Consider the following 23,899-nt stretch of genomic DNA (forward strand, 5'->3'; position numbering starts at 1 on the left):
CATATTATAATTTATATTTAATTGTGTTGTGGTTTGCAGAGTTTTGTGTTGTTTCACTTTAAATTTGTTTAAAAGGAAAAAGCTGAAAATTTAAATAGTTAAAAGTTGAAATGTGAATAGTTGATTTTTGTATTATATGATTTATTTATTACATTTTATGTGGAGTGAATAAATTAAAGTATATTTACGGTGGCCCCTACAGACAAAGCACGTACAAACTTCAAATCACGTACAAACCTTGAAGCACGTACAAACTCCAACACACGTAAAGACAGGTAAAAACTCCAAAACACGTAAAAACACATACAAACTCCAAAACACGTAAAAACTCCAAAACACGTAAAAACTCCAAAACACGTACAAATTCCGAAGCACGTACAAACTCCAAAACACATACAAAACACACTTTTGTTACCTAGTGGCTACACAAGCCAGCAAATACCAACGACCGGATTTGGTGTGTGGTAGTAACAGGTAAATGAACATGTTTTTTATTATTATTATTTGACTATATATGAATGCTTGTGTATAAATACACAAACAACACACATATGCTTTCATGCTTTCAATTGTGTAATTTAAGTGATCTAGGTAGCTCTGTTTTGGAAGTTCAGTTCACGCTAGAAATGTGTTTTGGAATTTGTACGTGTTTTGTCTCTAGGGGCCACCGCATATATTTATATATAAACATATATAAATAAAACCACTTTTTTTTTTTACATTAGTAATTACTTTTGTGCATAATTTTATATTATTGTTAATAATAAATTAATTAAAGCAACAAAACAACCTGAAGAGCCAGAAATCCCATCACTAGAAAGAGCCGGTTCGCCAGAAATCCCATCACTACTATCAATCAAGATTGGTTTGATATTCTGACTGACAATACCACACCTTTAAAATTGGATGAGTAATATTTATTACAAAAATTTGACCTTTTTTTTGGTTTTTGGAAAAGGACTTTATTTGTGGCTGAATGTTGTCAGTATGTTAAAAATGGCTCATCTCAAAACATTGTCAGTGGTGCAGTTGTGTTTGAACACAATAATGTTATTTGAAAATCAACATTGTGTAAACATTCATTAATACAACAGGGAGCACCTCATGAAAACTATAAAGGATACTTTTTCTAGACTTTAGGAAATTGATTGGCAAAACAAAAAAAAATATGTTGTGTAAACTTTAGGAAATACATTGCTAAAACAATAAAATATGAGTTAAGAAAAAGCACAGTTATTAATCTTGTAAACACAAAAACATTAGTTGAAGCAACTTTTCTCCTAAACTTGAAATTATAAGTTATCCATCAGAACCTAAAAATGTAAATCCAGTGGGTTGCCTTGAGTTTTTAAGTTTTCGCAACAATTTTATTTATTTATTTTTTTTACAGTGTGTGACTATCGGAGCCAACAAAATCACAGTGCCATGTAAGAATGTTTTAATAATGTAAGGGTTAAGAGATGAAAACACCTGCTTATTTCTTTAAATGTACATTTTAATATATAAATGACCTTCTGCCCACAATCCACCCCCGGTTTTGTAATATTTTTGTTATTCCTGCGAAGCCTGACGTGTCCTGTGGAGTGAGACCGATGAACTGAATTGCATTGAACCTGGATGTTGTCTTACAATCGCAGCAGGGTTATTCAAGTGCAGCATTCAAGTTGCTGCCATTCAATGTGATCACTGCCATTTGCTTTTGATTTTTTGTGTCTTTTTTTTTTTTTTTTTTTTTGTCTATTAATCCAATTAAATCGTCTGTTAAGTATGGTGTTGACCATAAAGTAGGACAGGCTCCAGATAGACCAGAGGTCATCTGGATGTAGCCCCAAACAGAAAGTCACTATGAAAGCAACAAAGACAGCAATTATCAGGTGTCTCCCTTCATAAATGCAGGTGTGGCGTATAAAGGAGAAGAGCCGGAGACCAAGGGCAGTCGGCTGTGAGAGGAGGACCGATCACCATCCACTTACCAAATTTTCTTGAACCATCAGGTGTATTTAATTCTGGCCCAGGGAAAGACGAACCATGGAATAGTGAAATGTCAATAGGTTATTCTTACTTTTAACCACCTGGGGGAGCTTGTCTGTATTTGCCTGTGGCTCTTGTGTTGAGCCCAAGGGGACATGACGATCCAGAGATTAACAAAGAAAAAAAATGATGCTGAGTTAATCAATAGAGAGACAGACAACCATTCAAACTCACATTCACACCTATGGGCAATATGAAAATCCCTAGTTAACCTAACCTCATTAATTGCATGTCTTTGGAAGCCAAAGTACTTGGAGAGAACCTAAACAGACATGGAGAGAACATCAAATGGCAGACAAAAAGGCTCCAGGCAGATGGCGGATTTAAACCCAGATGTTCTTGCAATTAGCCAAAGGAATTCCTAATAATCACTAACCCAGCAAACAGACCCACGTGCCCAGAGTGGGCAACAACGGGATGTTAACATGGAGAGAGAACAACAGAGCACATCTCAGTGCAAATGTGACAACCTATCGATTGGGCTACCTACACTAAGTAGAGAGGGACCCCCAGTGGAGCCCTGCAGTATACCCACAATGGGCCCAGACTTAAGGCATGAGCTGACCTTTGACAAACAAAACGTAGTTTAACAAACATTCCCTTGAAAATGGTCAGTTACAAGGCCTGGGATCAAAATAAGTGATTAGTAGCCAATATCTAAATTAAAAAATAAACTGTTCATAACTATTTTTCTATTGTTTTTCTGTTCTCTTACTTTTCTTTATTAATGATCTCAAAACTGGTAGCTGGTGGTTTATTCTTACCTGAAGTGCCCCATTGGCAGTGTTGCCAACTTAGCGACTTTGTCGCTATATTTAGCGAGTTTTCAGACCCCCTAGCGACTTTTTTTCTTAAAAAAGTCGCTAAAAAAAAGACGTGAAAGCGCATATTGCTTTTACTCTCAACAAGCAGCTGGTGCTGTAATGCAGTCAGTTCTTCTTTTACTCTTATGCTGTTTGTTTGTGTTCACGGTCCTGTCCTGTTTGTGGATCACAAGGTTTAAAACTACTTATAAACACGCACACAAAGTAACTCCACCAGAGTGCCTATTTCGGGTCACTTTTGCCGGTCCAGGCCCGGGTAAAGGAGCAGGGTTGGAATTGTGACATTAAAAAAACAATAATTGCTCAAATAAATTTAATTTGTAGTTCTAAATAAACTCTAAATGCATTTAGGACGTTTTTTGCTCACTTTATGTCTCTTCTACGATGTTATTTCTCTCTCCAACAACGTAGGTTACAATTACATTAGCATGACCAATTATGCAAATTAGGTGAGGACGTCATTTAGCGACTTCTAGCGACTTTTAGGACAACCAATAGCGATTTTCCTTACCGAGGAGTTGGCAACACTGCCCATTGGTAGAGTTCATGTTGAGCAACCTGTCTGCTTCTTACTTTCTCTTCTTCAGGTAACTCCCACTGGTGTCCTGTGGCAGCTGTGAACTGCATTAATGCTGTCTCTCTCTGGTTTTTGAGTCATTCTCAGATACCCTGCAAGGAGTTAAGTTCCCTGCTAAGTGAGTATTACTTTTCAGTGACCTAGTTTACCAAAATTATCTGGAAGAGATGGTATAAATTGCTTCTTTCCCCTAGAATACGTAATGAATTGATATGCTTGGTTTTATTTGGGTGACAGAGAGCTGCTGATGCAAACAGATTTGCTTTGATCATTTTAAACAAATATTGGGAGAAATATTTTATATTTAAGAAAAGTGCTTTTAGCTGAGTTTGTGGAAACAAAATGTTGCATATCAAAAGTAAAAGTACCACTCTTACCTGTCTAATTTAATTTTTTATTAATTTAGTCAAATATGCATTGCTTTGATCTGTATAAGTCACATCCATTACATTTTATTATTTATTGTTTGTTTACTATTTGTTTTGCTATTATTTGCTTTTATTACTTTTAATAGATGATGTCTTTAAATTGTAAATGATGTGGATGCATGTGCAGGAAGCTGACTGTTTACCATGATGACAGAAACTTATCATATTCCAACCATCTTAATGTGGACAGAATAATTGTTAGTTGAGGAGCTGCAGCTGTCCGATGAATGCAGAGGTTTAAAGGACAATATTATTCCCTGAAATGGGAACAAAAGTCTAAATTATTAAGGATTACTGTGTGCTGCGGAGTATTGTTGATCAGCAGAATCTTGATCAATGTACTGTGACACACAATGTTGTTAGTAATGTACAGCCAAAGTCTATCACAACAAAAGATCAGGCATCAAATATTACAGAATGGAGTATCTATCAAGGAGTATCTTCATACCTAATCTGGTTTCAGGTGTCTTCCGTGGATCAGTTATTCCACTTTCCTTTTTTTGCAGGCTATCAGCATTCTTACCATTCTTTAAGGAAGCTGTCGAAACTTGTTGCAGGTTTTTGTTGTAATTCCACATAAAACGATCATGCTTAGTAAAAGTGAAGTGTATTGTGTGTGCAAGTTCCTTTTGAGATGCTCACTGATTGCACAGCTTTAAACAAACTAACCTGACAAACACTGAAGCTTAAAAACATCCATTGAAGGAAGTTGTATGTGCTCCTTAATAGTCACAATGTTAATTCAGCTTTTGTTAGAGCATTTTTAAATTTGTTTTCACTCATTGTTTGCATAAATGACTGCTATGGTTGTTTTCTCAGATTTTATGATGATCTTAAATTACACAATAAAAAATAAATTAAGACTACAACAACCCTGTTTCTAAAACAGCAAAACGTTTCTGCTTCCTTCCAGTTTTTAACGACATTGAGGCTTCCAGGATGTTCTACCTGTGGATGTGCTTGAGTCTGTTCTTTGCTCTACAAAGCACCGTATCATCAGATCAAGGTAATTATGCAATGTGTGTATCAAAAATAGTATTGCTATTCATGTAAATGCATTAGAAAGAAGAAATATAATGATATCATTTGGTGCTTTTTTGCTTTCAGCTGTGTCAGTGAATTGCAGCAAGACTGCAGAAGTTGGACAAAGTGTGACTCTAAATTGTACCATAAATTGGAAAGATGGCTCAAACTGTAGCGTTTTGGATATATATATATATACCGTGGAGAACAAAAGTGAGCGCATACAATGTAACAGCAGTTTGACAAAACACATCTGTAAAGGGGATCGTCTGAAGTATGTGTCAGTGACCGTCCCAAGTGTCACGAAAGAGGTGAACGTTACAGTTGAAATCAATTCAGACTGTGGTATGGCTAAATCCCATCCTGTACAACTATTCCCTACTGCAGGTTAGTAAGTTTCAGTAATATCATCAGAAATATACAGTACTGTGCAAAAGCTTTAGGCAGGTGAGAAAAAAGGTTGTAAACAAAGAATGCTTTCAAAAATGGAAAAGTTAATAATTGATTTTTGTCAATCAACAAAATGCAGTGAATGAACAAAAGAGAAATCTCAGTCAAATCAATATTTGGTGAGACCACCCTTTGCCTTCAAAACATCATCAATTCTTCCTAAGAGATAAGAGATAAGATAAGAGGAGCCTTTGTTAGTCCCACACGTGGGAAACTAACCTTCTTCTGTGGACGTAGGCTTCCTCACATCCATCCAGACACACACAATGATGTTAAAATCAGACCTCTGCGGGGGCCATACCATCGTTTGGGGTTGTTGTCCTGCTGCACAATACATTTGGGGCCAATAAACAATCATTTATATTTCTGAAAGCATTCTTTGTTTACAACCTTTTTTTTAACACCTACCTAAAACTTTTGCACAGTACTGTACATTTACAAGAAATACGTCTGTGAATTAATATTTTGTATTTCAGTTGTATTTCATGCTCATGTTAACTGTACTTTAATAAATGTACTTTACTTTGTCAGCTTCAGTAAGGGTGACAGGAAAAGGACGAGGAATGCAGGAGATGTCACATGTGATGGCCGTCGTACTCTGTGTTTTTCCCACAGCTGTGTCCATTTTCTCTCTATAGAAGTCACAGACACAGAAATGTAAGTGACACAGATTCTGCACTGTGAATTAAAGACTGATTGTGGTGTTATGTGGCATGTATTTGTTGTTTATGAATGTGGATCCACCTGCTTCCCAAAAACATTACTCGATAGGTTTATACAAACAACAACAACGAGCACAGCTGCAGCTGAATATTGTCTTCTGTGCTCCTGAGAGGAGCTTTGTTACAGAAATGCTGTTTACTTTCATTCAGTGATGTGTGAACACTGCCTCTGTACAGCATTTATACTGTCAAAATGTACACAAGCCTACAATGTCTCCAGTTAATGGTGGGATAGTGTGACCACAATAAATTCTAAATATTGTATAATCAGTTTGTTTGATTGTTTATTTTTGGAGGGTATTTTATATTTGATTACATGTGGAATAAAACCTGAAAATCTCTCTGTTACGTCCCACCACCACATTACAATCTACTATCTACAAACTGCACCTTGACTAGTGTACAAAGAAATCTAATTGTGTTACTGTAATGTGGCCAGCTGGAAACAGACCCTGATGATGTCACTAGGGTCATTTCAGCTATGTCTGGAAAACTTGTGCTGCAATCTTGCTGGCTGTTTTACAAAGATCAGAGCCACTCCTTAAGCAAGAGGAAATTATGAGATGTCAGATAAATAGTCAATTTTCAGTCTGCTTGGACAACCACATATTTGATTCTGGCCCAATGTACGACAACAGATAATTCTTCCATTCAGCCAAGGGGGGAAGTTGTCTGGATTTGAGGAACTGGTCAAAAACATGGCTCCATTTGAAGCTGAGCTGATGGCACATGAAAAAGAAAAGAAAACCAAGACATATTAAGAGACAGAGTCAGTGAGGAAAAAAACAAACAGAATAACCTTATTTTATGTTTTTATTTTACTAGTTAATAAGCAAGTGTACCCCTGGGTCCAAAACATACATACAAATACACTATACATAAGAGTTAGAATGTAATATATATAAATACACAAGTCCACAAATGAATTACATAATCACGTTGAGGCAGTTACCTACCAGCAGAAGCATAGTCCAACCTGTTATAAGACTGTGATATGTCGTTATATATGATGTCATTTTTATCTATTGTGTTTACAAACGTCAGGACGTCACAAGCAAAGTCAGGCTGATGTCACATGATATTAAATATAGGCTGGCAAATCAGCATCTCTCGAGTGGGCAATCATAATACAGCAGTTCCTTTTCATTTGTGGATTAAAGCTGCTGTTCATATTTGTGGCCACCAAATGTCACCAAAGAAGCATGTGTTGAAAAGCTTCAGTAGTGAACCCTTTTTCAATACATGAGCCGGTGCTGCAGAAAGCTTAGTTTGGCCATTACCAACTCCTCACAATAAGAAACAAAACGCCACAAAAGTTCATACCAGGCTTCACTGCTACAGTAAAGAATAACTCTTCCTTATAAAGCAGCGAAGTCATCAGGAACAGGTGTGCGATTCACACAAGGTGTGTGGAGACCAGTTTCTAGTTAAGTGACGAGGATGGAAAGAGAGAGGACAAGAGGTTGTGGAAGAACAGAAAGAACGAGTGATGTGAAAAAAAACATTGTTTAATAAAACAAGAGTTTGTACAGTATGAATTCAGAAACTTTAATATAAACCAACTCTATTACCAGTTTACTTCGTGTACAGATATACTGAATGGCAGCCTGAGTTTCTAGTGTCTGTACTGATTAATGCTACTTTAAGTGCTCAATGATTTGTATGTGATTCTGTGTAAATATGAGACTGAACTCATCTGATCTGCTTTGCCACAAATAGTTCTTTACCTTGAGCCCTTGCCTTGGGTATGGTAACTAAAGGCTCCACCCTGAAAAGGGTGGATGAGATTGAAATGTCTGATTATTCACTCTGAATTATTCTTAGACACTACAATAGGTCATCCAACTGATTAGGTTGCTTTTCAAGATATAATGTTTATTCAGTTGAGTTGAGGTTTGATGATGAGGCTCATTACATTTGCAAACAGCATATTTCATTAATATAAATTACAAGGCACTGCATGCATAAAGGTTTCAACTTAGAATCTCCCCTGCTGTCATATATTTGTCATGTGAAGCTCTAAAAAGTCTGAACCTCACTGAAAGAAGAGCTGTCTCATTTCAGTGTAGACACTCTGATGATGCTGAAGTTGATGTAGCTGCCATTATGTCGCCCATTTGTTTTGGGTTTTGCGTTTTTAGCTTCAGTGCTACCTCCTTGGCCCGCATCAATATTTAGAGGCGAGGCTAGAATGTATGTCACGAGCTAACATTCGCAAGTACCCCGAGGAAATGCAGTTTCCTCTTTCATTTCTTGAGTTTGCATCTTGGTTAGCATGAGCATGCTCAAATGCAGAATCAAAATAAGTATGTTTACCTGGTACAAAAAGGTGTTTTTAGCATCTGGCTTCCACTACAACTCAACAACATTAGTGCTGCTGATATTTACTTGTTTGTGATTTTGTGGACGACTTCCTGTCATTAAACTGGCAAACGAATAAGATTAAGTTCCTTCAGAGGGTGTTCAGCACAGATTTAGATCACACATTAGATTGTTGATGTGATTGGCACTCTGTCAGTAAAAGTGAACTGACTCGAAATAGTTTGGCTCAGCATCAGCGCTGCAGTCATGAGTAAACGTTTCTGTTCTCTCTGTGAGATTTCTTATGCAACACCTGCCAAACTCTTGGCACCTATTTCACTCTTTAAAAAAAGAGGAATGTAAAACCTGCTGCAGGGAGCTCTGTGAGGATTTAAATGACAAGCCGGGAACAAGGCTTGATGACTTCCTGGAGTTTTTTATCACCTTTACCCAGAAAACTAGCTTAGAGTCAAAAGCCTCTGCAGTTGTGAGGTTCCGCACACATTAGCTTCAGCTGCTGGTTTGTTTTTTTTACATCAGTCATGTAGATTTATCATGTAGGGTTGTGCACATGAGTCATCCTGCAAGAAAATGGTAATGTTAAATAAAAACCTTTGTGAATAATAAAAGGATACATTTGAGTTTTGTATAATCTGTTCAAAGTGGTTTCTGTTTTACAAATGCAGTGAATGGTGGTGCATTGTTTAGTGCTGGCACTTTTTCTGCAGAGTTTGTGAACAGGTCAGAGCTGTTGTTTGTTACGTTTCTTTGTTCTCCCTGTGCCTGTGTGGCATTTCCCCCCAGCACTCTGGTATCCTCCAAAGGCATGTTTGGCAGTTTAACTTGTGATTCTAAACTGGTTATGGGCATGTTTGTGGGGGTGTATGGTTGTCTTTAACTCTATGTCAGCTTCACGCTTTATTGAGAGGATAAATGGTTAAAAATGAATACACTACCAGTCAAACATTTGGACACACTTTCTCATTTAATGGTTCTTCTTTATTTTTACTACTTTCTACATTTTAGATACATACTGAAGACATCAAATATAGAGAGCAGGATATATGGAATTATGCAGCAAAGCAAAAATACTGATAAATAACTCTGAATATACCTTATATTTTAGATTCCTGAAAGCAGCCACTCTTTGCTTTGTTGACGGCGCTGCAAACCCTTGGCCTTCTTTCAGTGAGGTTCCTGATGCAGTCAAATGAAATGGTTTTCACTTCACATGTGTGCCTTCTCAAGGTTCATTGTGAGACCATCAGATGTGTTGTGCAGAAGTCAGGTTGGTACACAGCTGACAGCCCTATTTGACAGCGATTAGAATTCATATTATGGCAAGAACCAATCAGCTAAGTAAAGAGAAACAACAGTCTGACTGCTTGCCTCATAGGGGGTCATGTGATTGTTGGGTTTTTCTCTGTATGTATTATTGTAGGGTCTCTGCCTTGCAACATAAATCACCTTGAGGTGACTGTTGCTGTGATTTTCTTTTCTGGATAAATAGAATTGAATCATTAGTTTAAGAACTGAAGAAAAATTGCTAAAACTTTGAATGTGTCCTCAAGTGCAGTGGCGAAAAACCATTAAGCGCTGTGACAAAGATTAGGGCCCAGATAAATGCCACACAGAGTTCCAGGAGCAGACACTTATTTACATCAACTGATTAGAAGAAACTGTGCGAATCAGATCTTTATGGTCTAAAACCACTGATAAGAAACCATTGTTAAGGAAAAGCAACAAGCAGAACAGATTTGTTTGGGCCAGGAAACACAAGGAATGAGGAAACCTATTTCAGCTGACGACCTCATGAAGCTCATTGAGAGAATGCCAAGAATGTGCAAAGCAGTGATCAAAGCAAAGGTTGGACATTTTGAAGAATCTAAAGCATAAAACATGTTTTGAGGTATTTCACACTTTTTTATTTACTACATAATTCCACGTGTTCATTCATAGTTTTGATGGCTTCAGTGAGAGTCTACAATGTAAATAGTCATGAAAGTAAAGATAAACCATTAAAGGAAAGGTGTGTCCAAACTTTTGACTGGTAGTGTACACGTGAAGGTATGAAGAAAACTCAAAAGCAAAAATGTGTGACAGCTAAGTCTGTATGAGTTCCCTCTTTTACCTTTAAATTAACTAATAAATTAAAGTGAATGGTGGCACAGTGGTTAGCACTGTTGTTACGAAGCAAGAAGGTCCTGAGTTCAATTCCTTTCTGTGTGGAGTTGGTGTCTCTCTGGGTACTCCGGCTTCCTCCCACCGTCCAAAGACATGTGACCCTGAAGAGGACATGGATGGATGGATTAAACTGTCATTAGCAATAAAAACAAGACTACAACTTATGTTCAATACTAATTTGTATTATATGCTGATTAAAAAGATAATATATGAAAACAAAAGAATGAAACTAATGACAGCATTCTCATTAGAAAGCATTGTCTTTAACCTTTGCTTATTTCTTTTATTCGTACCTGAAATGCCTCACAACTAGTTTTTGAATTCAATCTGCTTTTTAATCTACCAACCAAACTTTTAGTAAAATCTAAAAAATCATTTCAAGCCAGTGTTATTCACTGACGAAGAAAAAAAGCATTTAGATCCAGTTCATTTGTTCTCTCATAAATGGAAAAAGTGTCACCTTAGACCCTGTTTTAAGGAATGTGTTTGCCTCTTGTTCTCCATTCTTCTTTGCCAATCAGTCTTTTAATCTCTGCAGGCAGTTTCATTTCACCTGCAAGTGAAACTCCCCCAGGTATCATGTGTCACCTCGACTGGATAATCGAATCTGCCCCGATTTTTTACGACTCATTCACAAATGTTCTCCAAAGAGAGACGTTCTCTACCAAGTAAGTATTAATCCTTCTTTTATGTATTTTAACTAATTCTTCATGCAAATAGCTGGTAATTGTTAACAGTCTCTTTTTCTTTCAAAGAGGTTAATAAATCATATGCATCTTTTCATCAGGGTAATCAAGTCATTTAAATGTAAATAATGTTGCTTAGAAAACCTTCAACAAGTTGCTCACATAGTAAAAGTTACTTCTTTGCTTAATGCTGAAAGAAATTTACAAAAGCAAAATTTTGACTAACAAAAATTTAAAAAGTGCTCATTATGTAAAAAGGCTCATTTGGGGTATCTACATTTTTATTACTATATCTATCTATATAAAAAAAAGTGAATACAACAATTAATTCATTTTATTAGTTTAAACAAAAGTTATCATATTTTGTGATTTACAATTTCTCAACCTTACTACTAAATGCTTTCCTCTGTTTTTCTTTCTGCATCTGACAAGCTGTAATTTATAGGCAATCTATGCCACTTGTAGCTGGAAGCTAACAGGTAATACGAGTTTCCAGGCAAAAAGGAGAAAGAAGAATGTTAATAAGGAAGTAGTAGAATAACTGCAGCACTCCATGAATGCAGAAGCATAAAGTGTCGGAATATGAATCTGCTTTTATTGGGGAAACCACCAAAAATGCTTCTTGGGTGCTTTTCACTTTCATCCAAGAGACTGTTTAACAATATTTAGTCATCCTAATCTGTGGAGTCTTACAGAATACAGAAGAATGTACCAAATACATATGCTCAGAAGCACATAAAATGTGACACTAAAAAAAAGAGGTGGGATTATTCCAAACAGTCCATTTTGTCTGTTAACACCTGTAAAGTTTTCTGTTTTAAGTCTGCAAAGCTATGACTCTGGTCTCAGCAGTGCCACACGACTTGATGATGGCACATGACCTACAGAAGCTCCTGTTTGATCCAACATTCTTTGGAGCTGTTCAAACTTGTCAATCTCGCAATTGTTTGGTTTTCACAGCAAACTAAAGTAGGAAGCGTGACTCCACATGTGACAGAAGATACAATGTGTGTAACACTGCTGATATGTCTGTTTATGTCTTAATAGAACTATTATAATCATATGTTACTACCTCTGCTGTTTTTCTTGCATTCTCAAATGATAGAAATTTAAATGAATTTTTAGGTATAAGCGAATTTTACTTTATGTTTAATGTGTCAAAGAGAACATGTTTCTTGTGTTTTCTAAAACAGCATGACTTTATATGAACCTGCAGTCACTTTGTTCTTTCCAGCAGTTTGGCGTGAGGTGAAGCTTCCAGGATGTTGTACTTGTTGACATGTTTGAGTTTGTTCTGTGCTCTACAAAGAAGTGTTTCATCAGATGAAGGTATTTGTATACTGCTTGTACCAGATATGTTACTAATAGACATGACCACTCTAAAGGAAGAAGAAATTGAACATCAAATATTTCCTTTCTTTCAGCTGTGTCACTTAATTGCAAAAACACTGTCAGCGTTACAGCTGGAAAAAATGTGACTCTAAATTGTTCCATAACTTCGACTTTTGGAGGGAAAGTGTGTACTGGTCAAAAGTATGACTGGCGTAACACAAATGACAACAAACTATGTGAAACCGATGCCACAAAATACACCTGTGCATGGGATGCCCTTACCTATGTGTCACTGACCATCTCAAATGTCCAAGAAGAGGCAAATGTCACAGCTGACATCGTGTCAGACTGTGGAATGGTGAAATCACTTCCTATCAGAGTACGGCTAATCAGTGGTGAGTGTATGTTTTGTTCAGATATCCAGAATAAATTGTTTTCATTGCCACTGTTAAAATAACTGCAATTTACTATCCAGATCCAAAAACAGACCAACCAGCAACACCACCAGATAACGGTAAGCTGAAAGACAACGACTTAACCATTGTACATTGTTACATATCGTAACAAATGTTATTCAGTGCATCTGTTAGAATAACTGTATTCCACTTCCTGTGTTGTACTTTGTTAGGTGGACCAGCTCCAACACTAGGTCACATCATTAGCCCCGAGGAGTCAACACGCGTGACCACCATTGTACTTTGTGTTTTTGCCTCTGCTGTAGTTGTGTTCATTTTGTATTTCCTGTATAGAACTTACAGACGCAGAGTAAGAGAGAGGACAGTGACATACACTGCACCAGTCAGAAAAGACTTCACGGTTGTTTAAAAATGTATTTTTTCTTTGTATGATTGTTTATGAGTGTGAGAGGAATTTGAATGTATATGAATGTGTGTGACATATTTTCTATTTGTAAAAAATGCTGCTCATCACTGCTGACTCTTTGATCATCATATTGTTTGTTTGTTTTTTTATTAACCTTTTTAATAAAGTCATTTTTAGACTTCTTTGATGTCTTATATACAATATAAACAATAACAGGATGTGAATAACAGAGCGTTCAGATGACTTTCAGTCTGCTCAGTCAAATGAAACAATTATGGGGAAACTTGGGAATGTTCCTGTCTAACGGATAAAGATTTAAGAACATTTGGGACTGAACCTGTTATGTGTCTGATGAATGTCTACAGATTTGTCACAGCTCTGACTATTCATTGTGTGAACATCAGGTCAATTTTGTTCCATCCACGATCTAATCATGGGGAAATGATCCGAAGTTGGATTACTTTGTAAATCCACTGATGTTTCTGTACCTTGACTTCTTTACATAATTGTGACCACAGCTCACAGTAAAAATCATCCAACTGTTACTTTAGGCTGTGATGGATGAATGAATGGATAGATGGGACTCTTGTGGACTGTGGATAATGCATTTCCCTGTTCCGCACATGGATTTTTTGCCACCAGTGTAGCATTACTATATGTAAACTCAAAGACTGTGGCAAGACAGTCCACATCATTACATCATTACAGTGCTGCTGTTTTTGTTGCACATTGGTTGGCACATTATCAGACATATACTTCTTTCAGAAATGACAGAGAGCAAAAAAAGAGCAAAAGGAAGATTGACTGGTAATATTTTTCCAGGCCTACGTGTAAACCACTGTTTGTTAAGATGTTAGCCCAAAATTAAATGTCAGTGTTGTGTTTATAGATGTTTACAGCTAACGCCAAATACTGGAGTTAAAAGAGTCACTTGTCACTACAAAATAACTGTAAATATAATAACTGTGTAAAATTGAACAGTGTTTTGTTCAAAATACACTCAACTTGTAACAAGTCTTTCAATCAAATGTGTCATGAGTTTTTTTCATACCATTTGAAACTATTCAAGCCTCCTTAAATGACCCATACGAGCATTTCACCCTGAAAGGATTAAAGAGACTCATATGGAAAATAAATAGTAAAAACTTATATGATTTACTCATGAAAGTGGCCACTTTCTCATTACTTTCATATATTGTTTTAGTAAGTATCCAAAACATACAAGTTTCATTATATAATTTTTCAAGGGATCTTATATCTGTTTTCACTCTTGTGTGCTTTTCATACAAGTTTCACACAAGACAGATACAAACTTTATAAGATTTATATATATCTTTTCCATGTGGGGAATCTGTGTTAGGTGAACCTTTAGGTCAAGTGACATAAAAAAAAAAGTTTTTAAAAATTCTTTCATGTAGTTTCAAAAGACAGTGAAGCTTCCATGATCGACTCAAACATATCCACAGGTAGAACACCTGGAACCACTGGAACCATCATCTTTTCTATTATCCCTTCACTTTCAAGCCTCAGCAGTTACTTTTTCACATGAAAGGTTTAGGCACTCATCTGACTGCGTGAACTGCGTATGACTGTGCATCTTGTTTAAGAATTATTTTAACTGGTTCAGTTTTTTATAGTCTACTTGTACCAAAACAGTACTGATGTTTTCCACTCGTCTGCTGAGTAAACTGCTACTTTGTCCTTTAAAGACTTTAGGAAGTGTATTAAAGGTTTCTTCACTTCTTACAGTCACATATGGTCCAGTATCTATTTTTAATGTCAGAGGAACATCATCAATGTTCATGGTGACAGTTCACTTATCCTGTTTTTTTGTTGTTGTTGTTGTTTGTTTGTTTGTTTGTTTGTTTTGGGGGGGGGGGGGTGCTGTTTTTGAAGTCACCTCATGCATGAGAATATCACCGGGTTAACACAAGACATTATTTTATGTATACTGTTGGCCAAGCACAATAAAAATTACCGTATTTAAATTCACTTTGCAAATGTCACAGATGAAATATTTGGGGTTTTATTTCCTGGACTGAACCACTGTACTTGCTGTCATTGCTGAACATCTGCCCCCGTTCCTTCTCTCACATAACTGTATGAGCCCAGTCTATCACTGCATCTGATTGGCCGAATGGTGTGCCATTCAAAATAAAGTCAAAATAAAGTCTCAGCAGGGCTGATGGTTATTAATAACTGAAATTATGTCACAGACCAGATGTGGCTCACGGGCTGTATGTTTGACACCACTGATCTAATTTGCCCTGTTTGTTATGACTCATTTTCAAATGTTCTCCAAAGAGAGAAGTTCGCTACCAAGTATTACTGCTTCTTTTACATTGTCAATGGAAAATTGTATTTAGTAGTCAGTATAATCTTTTAATGATATAAGTTTGAATATGGTAGAATACTGCATGTAATCATTTGTGTTTAGAAGTATATAGTTGATGGCATATTTGGAAGAATGTCTCATCCTAGGAGGTCTGTAACATTCCAGGGTGTTCTGGCGTTCACCCCCACATCCTAGGAGCATGGGAAAGGTCGTACCTTGTCTTATTGTTTTACGGTAGGATTAACGTAGCTATATCTGTCTTAGTCTAAGTGCCTTTTGGTTTGATGAACTGCTGGACTTCAAGACCAGCAGGTGTAGGGAAGTCATTTATGGGGTCACACTCTGACCCCACACACACACACACACACACACACACACACACACACACACACGTACACCTCCACATTTCAATGTATGGAACAAACGCTCACTGAAGCATATAAATAAAGATCAGGGCAGTACTCAGGGTTTAGTCTCTGAGCCTCACTCTTGGAGTGTGAGTTCTGGAGGCTGCCCTTGCTAGCAAGAAAATCTGTGTGTTTCTCCTCTCTGATCCTCTGCTGAAGAAGTGTTTTAGAATATATCTCTTAACATACATATTTTAACTAAATTCTCTTCATGCTAGTGTTATTTGGCTTTTCTTTCCTTGACAAAGTCATGAAACATATGCATGTTTTTATATGCAATGCAAGTCTAATAATGCAAATAGATTTGTTTAGATAACCTAAATTGCTCACAAAGTTTTATTTAAGAAAATTAAGTTTACAAAAGCAAAATGCTGAGTATCAAAACTAAAAGTTCTTATTATGTAAAGAGACGAACTAATTTAAACAAAATTCATTACATTTTGTTATTTAGTATTTCTTACAATAACTACTAAACTTTTTGCCCTGTTTTTGCACAATATGTGATTAGATGTCACATTTACAGGCATTCTCTTTTATCTGGAAAACTGACTGTTATTCTGGCAATAAAAAATCTGTTAATTACAAATCCTCTGAGGACTGTTACACAATAACATATTTATGGGCAGAGATAAAGGAGAATTCTGCTACGTAAAGTCTATAAAATGTTACACTAAAGGAGAGCAGTGACGTTATTGTTATTGAAGTTATCTATGTATTTGTGCTGAAATGTGGGAAAAACTAAAATGAGCAGAAAGCTTGCATGCTATCTTTGCACTTAACTGTTTCTAGTATTTCTCTCTGCTGTTTCTTTTGCACTCTCAAATGTGAGAAACGTTTAAATCTGTATTTTCAGTAATCAGTATACAGTATACTTGCAGACTACGACTCAAAGAAACATGAACTAAATTTAGCACAAAGGACATTTGTGTTTGGCCAATTATGTCTTTGTTGTAACAACGCTTAATGCCAATAAATCTTATTGGCATATCCCTGTAGCAGGATACTTGCTCGGCTGGTGTCTGCTCCAAATATGCCATGTTTCACTGATCTGAATAGGGTCTGTGCTATAGGGCAACTTCAAGCTGGCAAGTTGCAGCATTACTTGGATTGAGCCCTCATAGCATCTCCAAACTGAAACTAAGTTCTACATAACAGGTTATATTAGAGACAAGGCTGCAAAGTGGGCAACCCAAGAAAATGACACCATTTCCTCAACCCGTCATCACTTATGAACCATAGGCAAGATTTAGCCGACAGCTTTGGACACAGACAGTCCAGAACCATCTGCTCATAGCCAGTGTCCAGCCTCATTAGGCTTGTTATGATTCACGGTCAGACCTGTTTGCGCTGGTGTCAGCAACATGTGCACTCTAACCTGATTATGCAGAGGAACATTATGTTTAGCAATGTGTATTTGCGAGTGGGGAGGATGGCATGGCCTGCCTGCAGACTTGACCTTTTGAACACTTGTGGGATCAGCCTGGGCGTGCTGTTCATATCAGAGTGACCAACACAACTACACTGGCTGACTTGCAACGAATGCTTGTTGAAGAATGGCAGTTTGTGACCAAGGTTGTGAAGAAGAGGTGCAAGGCTGTTGTGGCTGTGTTTGGTTCTTTCATATAAACAGGGTTCAATTGCCAGTATGTCGTGTTTCTTCAGACTTATCATTGGTGGAGAAGATCCACCAATCCACATGCTCAACTCTGCTGCTCAACCCAAAAATGCATTTGACTGACAAATGTTGCACCATTTAAGGGGAATAAACCATATAAGATTTACTGCCATGAAGCATTGTTACAATAATGATGTAATCAAGACAGTAATCAGATTTTGAGATGACTTTTTCATTTAAAACAAATATACAGGCAAAACCCTGTTTCTTGATTCATATATGTTTTTTTCTTTCCAGTAGTTTCGAGTGAAGTGAAGCTTCCAGAGTGTCCTGTGTGTGGAAATGGTTAAGTTTTCAGTTTTTCAGTTTTCAGTTTTATTTGTCATATGCAAGTTAGCACAGGGTCAACATTGCAATGAAATGTGTTTGACGAGCAGCAGTCACTCAGCAGCATGATACAGTAGGAGAAAATATAATAAAATATAATAAAATAAAAAAATAGAAAAATAGTAAGGAGCAAAATATTAGAGAGACATGGTAAAAGAGAAAATATGACTAAATGCCATCCTGAATGGCAGGAAGCTTCGTGGCAAGTTTCGAGGGGATGATAGTGTTAAATGCCGAGCTGTAGTCGATGAAGAGCATCCTTGCATATGTATTCCCTTTCTCCAGGTGAGTGAGGGTGGTGTGCGCTGCCAGGGCGATGGCATCCTCTGTGGCTCTGTTTGTCCGATAGGCAAACTGAAGAGGGTCCAGTGTGTCAGGGAGGGAGGAGCAGATGTGACCTTTGACCAGCCGCTCCAGGCACTTCATGATGACGACATGATGAAGTCTGTTCTGTGCTCTACAAAACAGTGTCTCATCAGACTAAAGTATGTACCAAAAAGCATGACAACTCTAAATACATAAGGAAGAATAAATGTAATAATATATTAAACAATATTTTAATATTTTTTCTCTTTCAGTGGTGTCACTTAATTGCAGTAACCCTGACTATGTTACATTTGGAAAAAACGTGACTCTAAATTGTTACATAAATTCAAAAGGGGGCTCAGACTGTAGAGCTCTAAATTATTCCTGGATGAGCCAAAATCACACCAAACTCTGTGGCTTGCCAGAATACAGCTGTAAATGGGATTCCCCGAATAGCTGAAATCGTGTTAAATTGTTGTATGGATAAAACTTCTATCAGCTACAGAGTGAGTATCTATCAGCATCTTAAAATTGATGTGTTTGAATGAGTGTACGTTTTGTTCAGACAGACATAAATTGTATTCAGTGCATCTGTTAGAATAACTGTGTTGTAGCTCCAACACTAGGTCACATCATTAGGCCCAAGGAGTCAACACACGTGACAACCATTCTACGTTGTGTTTTTGCCTCTGCTGTTGCTGTAGTAATTTTGTATTTCCTGTATAGAACTTACAGGTGCAGAGTAAGCGAGAGGACGGTGACATAGACTGCACCAGTCAGGAAAGACTTCACGACTGTCTGACAAATTCAGATTTGGATTTTTGTCAGTACGTAGCAGAACATAAATGCATATATTTGCTGTTTGTGAAAGATTCGGCTCATCAGTTACCACAGCTGACTCTGAATTCTTTGATGCTGTCTAATATGCATACAATAATAGGATGTGAATAATAGAGCATTCCACGTGACTTTAGTCTGCTGAGTAAAAGGGAAAGACTATGGGTCAAACTTGGGAATGTGGATATCCTGCCTGATGAATAAAAATGTAAGAAAAAATAGGACTGTACCTGTATGTGTTGTAAAACTGAGTCTAATTAATGTCCACAGAGTTGACTTCTCATCCATGTTCTCATTATGTAAAGTGACGAGAAGTTGGATAACCTACTTACTTTGTAAATCCATTGATGTCTGTCCACCTGGACTTCTTCACATAATTCTGATCACAGCTCACAGTAAAAGTCATCCAACACTTGCTTTAGACTGTGATGGATGATGAAAGGGGATGTCATGGTGGAAACATCAATTCTTATCAATACAGTCTATATTTATACAGTAGACTGAATGCAGCATTGTAAACATGTTATTATGGAAACAATGTAATTCCTCTGAGACAACTCTTCCTCTGTTTCATCTGTTTTTTACCATTTCTTTCTGTGTATATGTGTCATTTGAAAGTGAAAACCATAATGGAAATAGGAATCATGAGAAAATGTACCGTGAAACTGAGAACTGTGAAAAGTGATTAATATCCTGTATGTGCTGCTTGTACAGATTAACTGTAAATCAGACAGTTTTCGTACAATGGAACATCTTTTCACATAAAGATATGTCAGTAACAAACTTCCACATCTTTGATGTTATGTAGCACACATGCACACACCCACGTACAGCTGATAAAATACCAAGAGTCAGTGTCTCATTTCCTCTTTACGCCACATTTCTCTTTGTCACACTCGTTCATGTTGTAGTCAATCTGTCTGTCAGTCAGAGAGCATATGCGCGAGCCCGACTGCATGATGAAAGCCCACTGGTGGAGCTGTGTGCTGGGACTGCTCTGCATGCCTGCGGAGGTAATATTAGACATCGGGAAAGGTGAGTGTGTTTTGGAATTTTGAATCCACAAAAATTATAAATTTATGTGTTTTTCACAGGTCTCTCTGCAGTCCTGTGAAAAACTAAGTGCACCCTATGATGTAGGAGCTTGCAGAAGCACTTAAGCAGCACTAGCTCGCAGTTATGCTTTGTCTGTGTGATTTTATCAGTCTCTTATGTTCTTTTGGAGAAATTTTGGGCCACTCTTCTTTACAGCACTGCTTCAGTTCACTGAGGTTTGCGGTCATTTGGTCATACACAGCTGTCTTAACATCTGGCTGCAACATGATTAAGCTGAGTTATTGAACGCCTGGACTCTTTTGCTTCTCGGCCATTCTGTTGTAGATTTGCTGCTGTGCTTCAGATCGTGACGCAATTCCAGCCATGCTTTGCTCTTAGACAGGTTGCCTCACATTTGAGTCTAGAATGCATTAATACACAAAACAAGATCACTATGTGCTCATTAACTGCAGAGTGCCCGGGTCCTGTGGCTGCAAAACAAGACCAAATCACTACCCCTCCTCCACTATGCTTCACTGTTTAGTGTGAGGTGTTCGCACTGATATGCTGTGTTTGGTTTTCTCGGTGTCGTGCATCATGACCGAGGGTCCCCACATTGCTTTAACTCTGTCCAAAGTTCATAGTTCCAGAAGTCTAAACCTAAGCTCTTACGTTTTTTGTCTATTTCTCTGAGCCCTGCATGGTCTGACCCCAGGGTGAATTTATTGGGTTTTCTGCTCCTGGGAAGAAAACCCTGTTTTTTTTACATAACTGTAGATGTCATTGAAGATGAGTCTGAGTCATCTTTTCCTGTTTGTTTGCAGCTTCATCCTGTTTTGGGCCTCTTAGCAGTGTCTCAAAAAAAAAAAATCATTTAAAAAGGTCTTTTTAATCACTCTTTACAGTAAATGTAGTGATGCACCAAAAATATGTACGTAGAAGTTAGTTGTCTACAAAAAAGCCCATTGCAAGTGACATGACTGGAATTTGTTGCTGCAGCTAAATCTAGGTTAGGCCACTTTATATACAGTTACTGGGTGTAGTTTGGTTTTGTGGTTACCTTCTGCAGCCCCAACAACTGTACTGAACTGAGCAAATGACGAATTGGATCAAATTGTGCCTTTTCTGCTTTATTGCAATTAAAGTTTATTTGCCAGTGCCCTGTGGTGGAGCTGGTGTATAAGGTATTAAAACAAAACAAAAAATTATGCATAAGTGATTTTTTTTAACGATCCATCTCTCCCTGACAGCTTTCCAAATTCCTTCAGCCATCACTTTCATGAGAGTCAATTCATCTGCTGAGATCGTGTGCACCACATCCTTGGCGAGTCCAATGGGGCTGTACATGCATAGGCGTTTCCACAAGGAACAAGATGTTGTGTACCTGGACTTGAATGAATTTTCAGTCACCAAGAATACCACATCTAACAAATTCAAAGGCCGAATAAACATAAGTCCAGCCAAGCAGATCACACAGGAACTTCGTGGCTTCACTTTCCGGTTGTCTTTGCTGGAGCTCGAGGACACAAACTTGTATTACTGCGAGTGGATTTACACGGACGAGAAATTAAACAAGCTGCTCATGACCAGCAACGGCACAGTCATTATCGTCAGAGGTGAAGAGAATCGTGCATTTCAGTATATGCAATCCACTTCCATTAAAAGTGGTGTGACTTTCAATTTAATTGTCTATAACGTGCTTTTTTCTCTCTCACACACAGAGGGTGGCCCAGAGGAACAATGCACAAACTCCATACTGGATCTGACCTTGATTTGCTCTATCGTCATAGGATTTACTGTCATACTGTCCCTCATCATTGGAGTGCTGATTATGAGGTGCAAACGAGTAAGTGTGAAGTAGATAGACTTGTTGTTAAAGGTCAAGCAAAGAGGATGTGACTGTGTTCGAGTGAAAACGTTTCCTTTGTCTTCCTCCAGTATAAAAAGAAATTCAGACCTGCCGTGCCTGAATTACCACCAAGATCCCTGAGGCCTCGGCAGACCTGCTCTTGCCACCATCACAATGCTTACTTAGTTACATCTCTAAGCACGGATGTCAACACAGACTTCAGGGGTCTCCTGTAATGCTCAGAGACGGTGCAGTGCTAATGATTCAACACGCGGTGATGCACAGTTAATTGCACAGACAGCTTCAGGTGGCTGAACTCGTAATCTTTAACCTTTTGCTGTAGTGCATCTCTCTTCCTTTTACAGAAATTTGCGTTTTATCTGCAGTAAAGTGATTGAGCTACCACATCCTGGTTTATGCTGAGTGTTCAGGTGCAATGTGTGAAGAGTGTGGGTGAAGAAAAACTGCAGACCAAGCACTTTTTCCTTTGATTTAGCACACTCTGGCTTTACCTGTTGAGTTTTCAACAGCTTTGTGTTTTTTGTTCTTTTTTCTATGTGAATGCTCTGAATGTTTTGAACCATAGTTTTCTACCTGATTTGATGTGTACAATAAATCAAAGATATTTTTAACATTTTGCCTTTCCTTTGAAAAATCTTTGTTTTGTTGTATTTGTTTTTTTAAATGATAAGAACAACTCAATGGGGCTCAATTCAAAGTACTAGTAAAAGTACAAAAGTATCAGAGCATCAAACTATTCTAGAAGTGAAATAGTGAATCAGTATTAGTCAAATAGTGGAAGTACTGATATAACGCAGAAGGATCAGTTTCACAATCCCATACCGTGCATGCATATTGATCTACTGTTGAAAATGATTCTAACTAATTGGCCTAGTAGACGTACCACTGGGTCATTTAGCTCTATTAACACAAATGACTTATTAGTAAAGAAAAAAAGAGATGCTTTCAGCTGCTCCCTTGTCATATGGATTGCCAGAGCAGGTGTCTCTGCATATTTCATTTGGCAGAGTTTTACACTGGAAGCCTCAGTGGCTTCCAGTGTAAAACTCTACATCAACTGTGACTAGGAAACAGCTATGCCTGCAACAAATATGCTGGCATGTGAATTAGTCATGAGATAATCCCAATCCAAACAGTCCACTATGTTCAGGGAAACTGCAGGGGTGGCACTGCTGCCACCTAAAATATGATTAGAAAATGTTTCTTGTCTTTAAAGTGAAGAGTAATCAGGAACAGAGTAATCAGGAAACAGAGTAATCAGTGATTACTCTGTTTCCTGATTACTAATCAGGAAAGTAATCAGGAAAGGGAAACACAGCTGGGACTAATTAAGCAGGATGAGACAAGGGAAGCAAAACAGAATACACTGACATAAGACACGGACCTTCAACATAAAACAGGAAACACACCAACTGAACTTACAGACTCAGAGATATGAGCTTCACATTATGATAATACTGACACGGTACAGAGGGAACACATGGACAGGGATGACTAGACAGGACACGTGGGACCAGAGCAGGCACAGAGACACAGACTAGACACTGAACAGAAGGAGCATGGAAACCAAAACCTAAGAACTAAACAAGAATTAAACCGAAGCATAGGATAAACTAATCAAAACAGCTCAACTAGTAAATCAGAACATAGACCATAATACAGAATAACACCAGGACACCAGAAACTCAAAATGCTGGGTCAAAATGACCCTGACCCATGACAATAAG

General features: G+C 37.6%; 1 protein-coding gene and 1 long non-coding RNA gene across 4 annotated transcripts; both read left to right on the forward strand.

Annotated features, from left to right (window-relative positions):
* Window positions 1-2,994: 2,994 nt before the first annotated feature.
* On the forward strand, window positions 2,995-15,217 carry LOC146513164 (uncharacterized). Of its 3 annotated transcripts, XR_014875762.1 has the most exons (8): window positions 2,995-3,550; window positions 4,774-4,866; window positions 4,968-5,270; window positions 5,865-11,208; window positions 12,461-12,555; window positions 12,651-12,953; window positions 13,034-13,072; window positions 13,187-15,217. It is a non-coding gene; the product is annotated as an uncharacterized LOC146513164 (long non-coding RNA). The 3 variants fall into 3 exon arrangements; XR_014875761.1 differs by having other exon boundaries at window positions 5,865-12,555; XR_014875763.1 differs by having other exon boundaries at window positions 5,883-12,555.
* A 4,731-nt stretch (window positions 15,218-19,948) lies between these two features.
* Window positions 19,949-22,427, forward strand: LOC146513165 (uncharacterized). Its single transcript, XM_085170756.1, has 4 exons — window positions 19,949-20,302; window positions 21,553-21,918; window positions 22,024-22,148; window positions 22,241-22,427. Exons 1-4 carry the CDS (start codon window positions 20,206-20,208, stop codon window positions 22,385-22,387), a joined length of 735 nt encoding a protein of 244 aa, XP_085026882.1. The 5' UTR covers window positions 19,949-20,205; the 3' UTR covers window positions 22,388-22,427.
* The last annotated feature ends 1,472 nt before the right edge of the window (window positions 22,428-23,899 follow it).

The sequence above is a fragment of the Neolamprologus multifasciatus genome, chromosome 8, assembly GCF_963576455.1.
Source record: "Neolamprologus multifasciatus chromosome 8, fNeoMul1.2, whole genome shotgun sequence".
NCBI classification, from domain to species: Eukaryota; Metazoa; Chordata; class Actinopteri; order Cichliformes; family Cichlidae; genus Neolamprologus; species Neolamprologus multifasciatus.

Bases quoted from the DNA above. Each gene is read 5' to 3' on its own strand.
- LOC146513165 (XM_085170756.1), top strand. From the start codon at position 20,206: ATGCGCGAGCCCGACTGCATGATGAAAGCCCACTGGTGGAGCTGTGTG. The intron at 20,303-21,552 runs GTGAGTGTGTTT...TCTCCCTGACAG, and splicing joins AATATTAGACATCGGGAAAG to CTTTCCAAATTCCTTCAGCC. The intron at 22,149-22,240 runs GTAAGTGTGAAG...GTCTTCCTCCAG, and splicing joins TGATTATGAGGTGCAAACGA to TATAAAAAGAAATTCAGACC.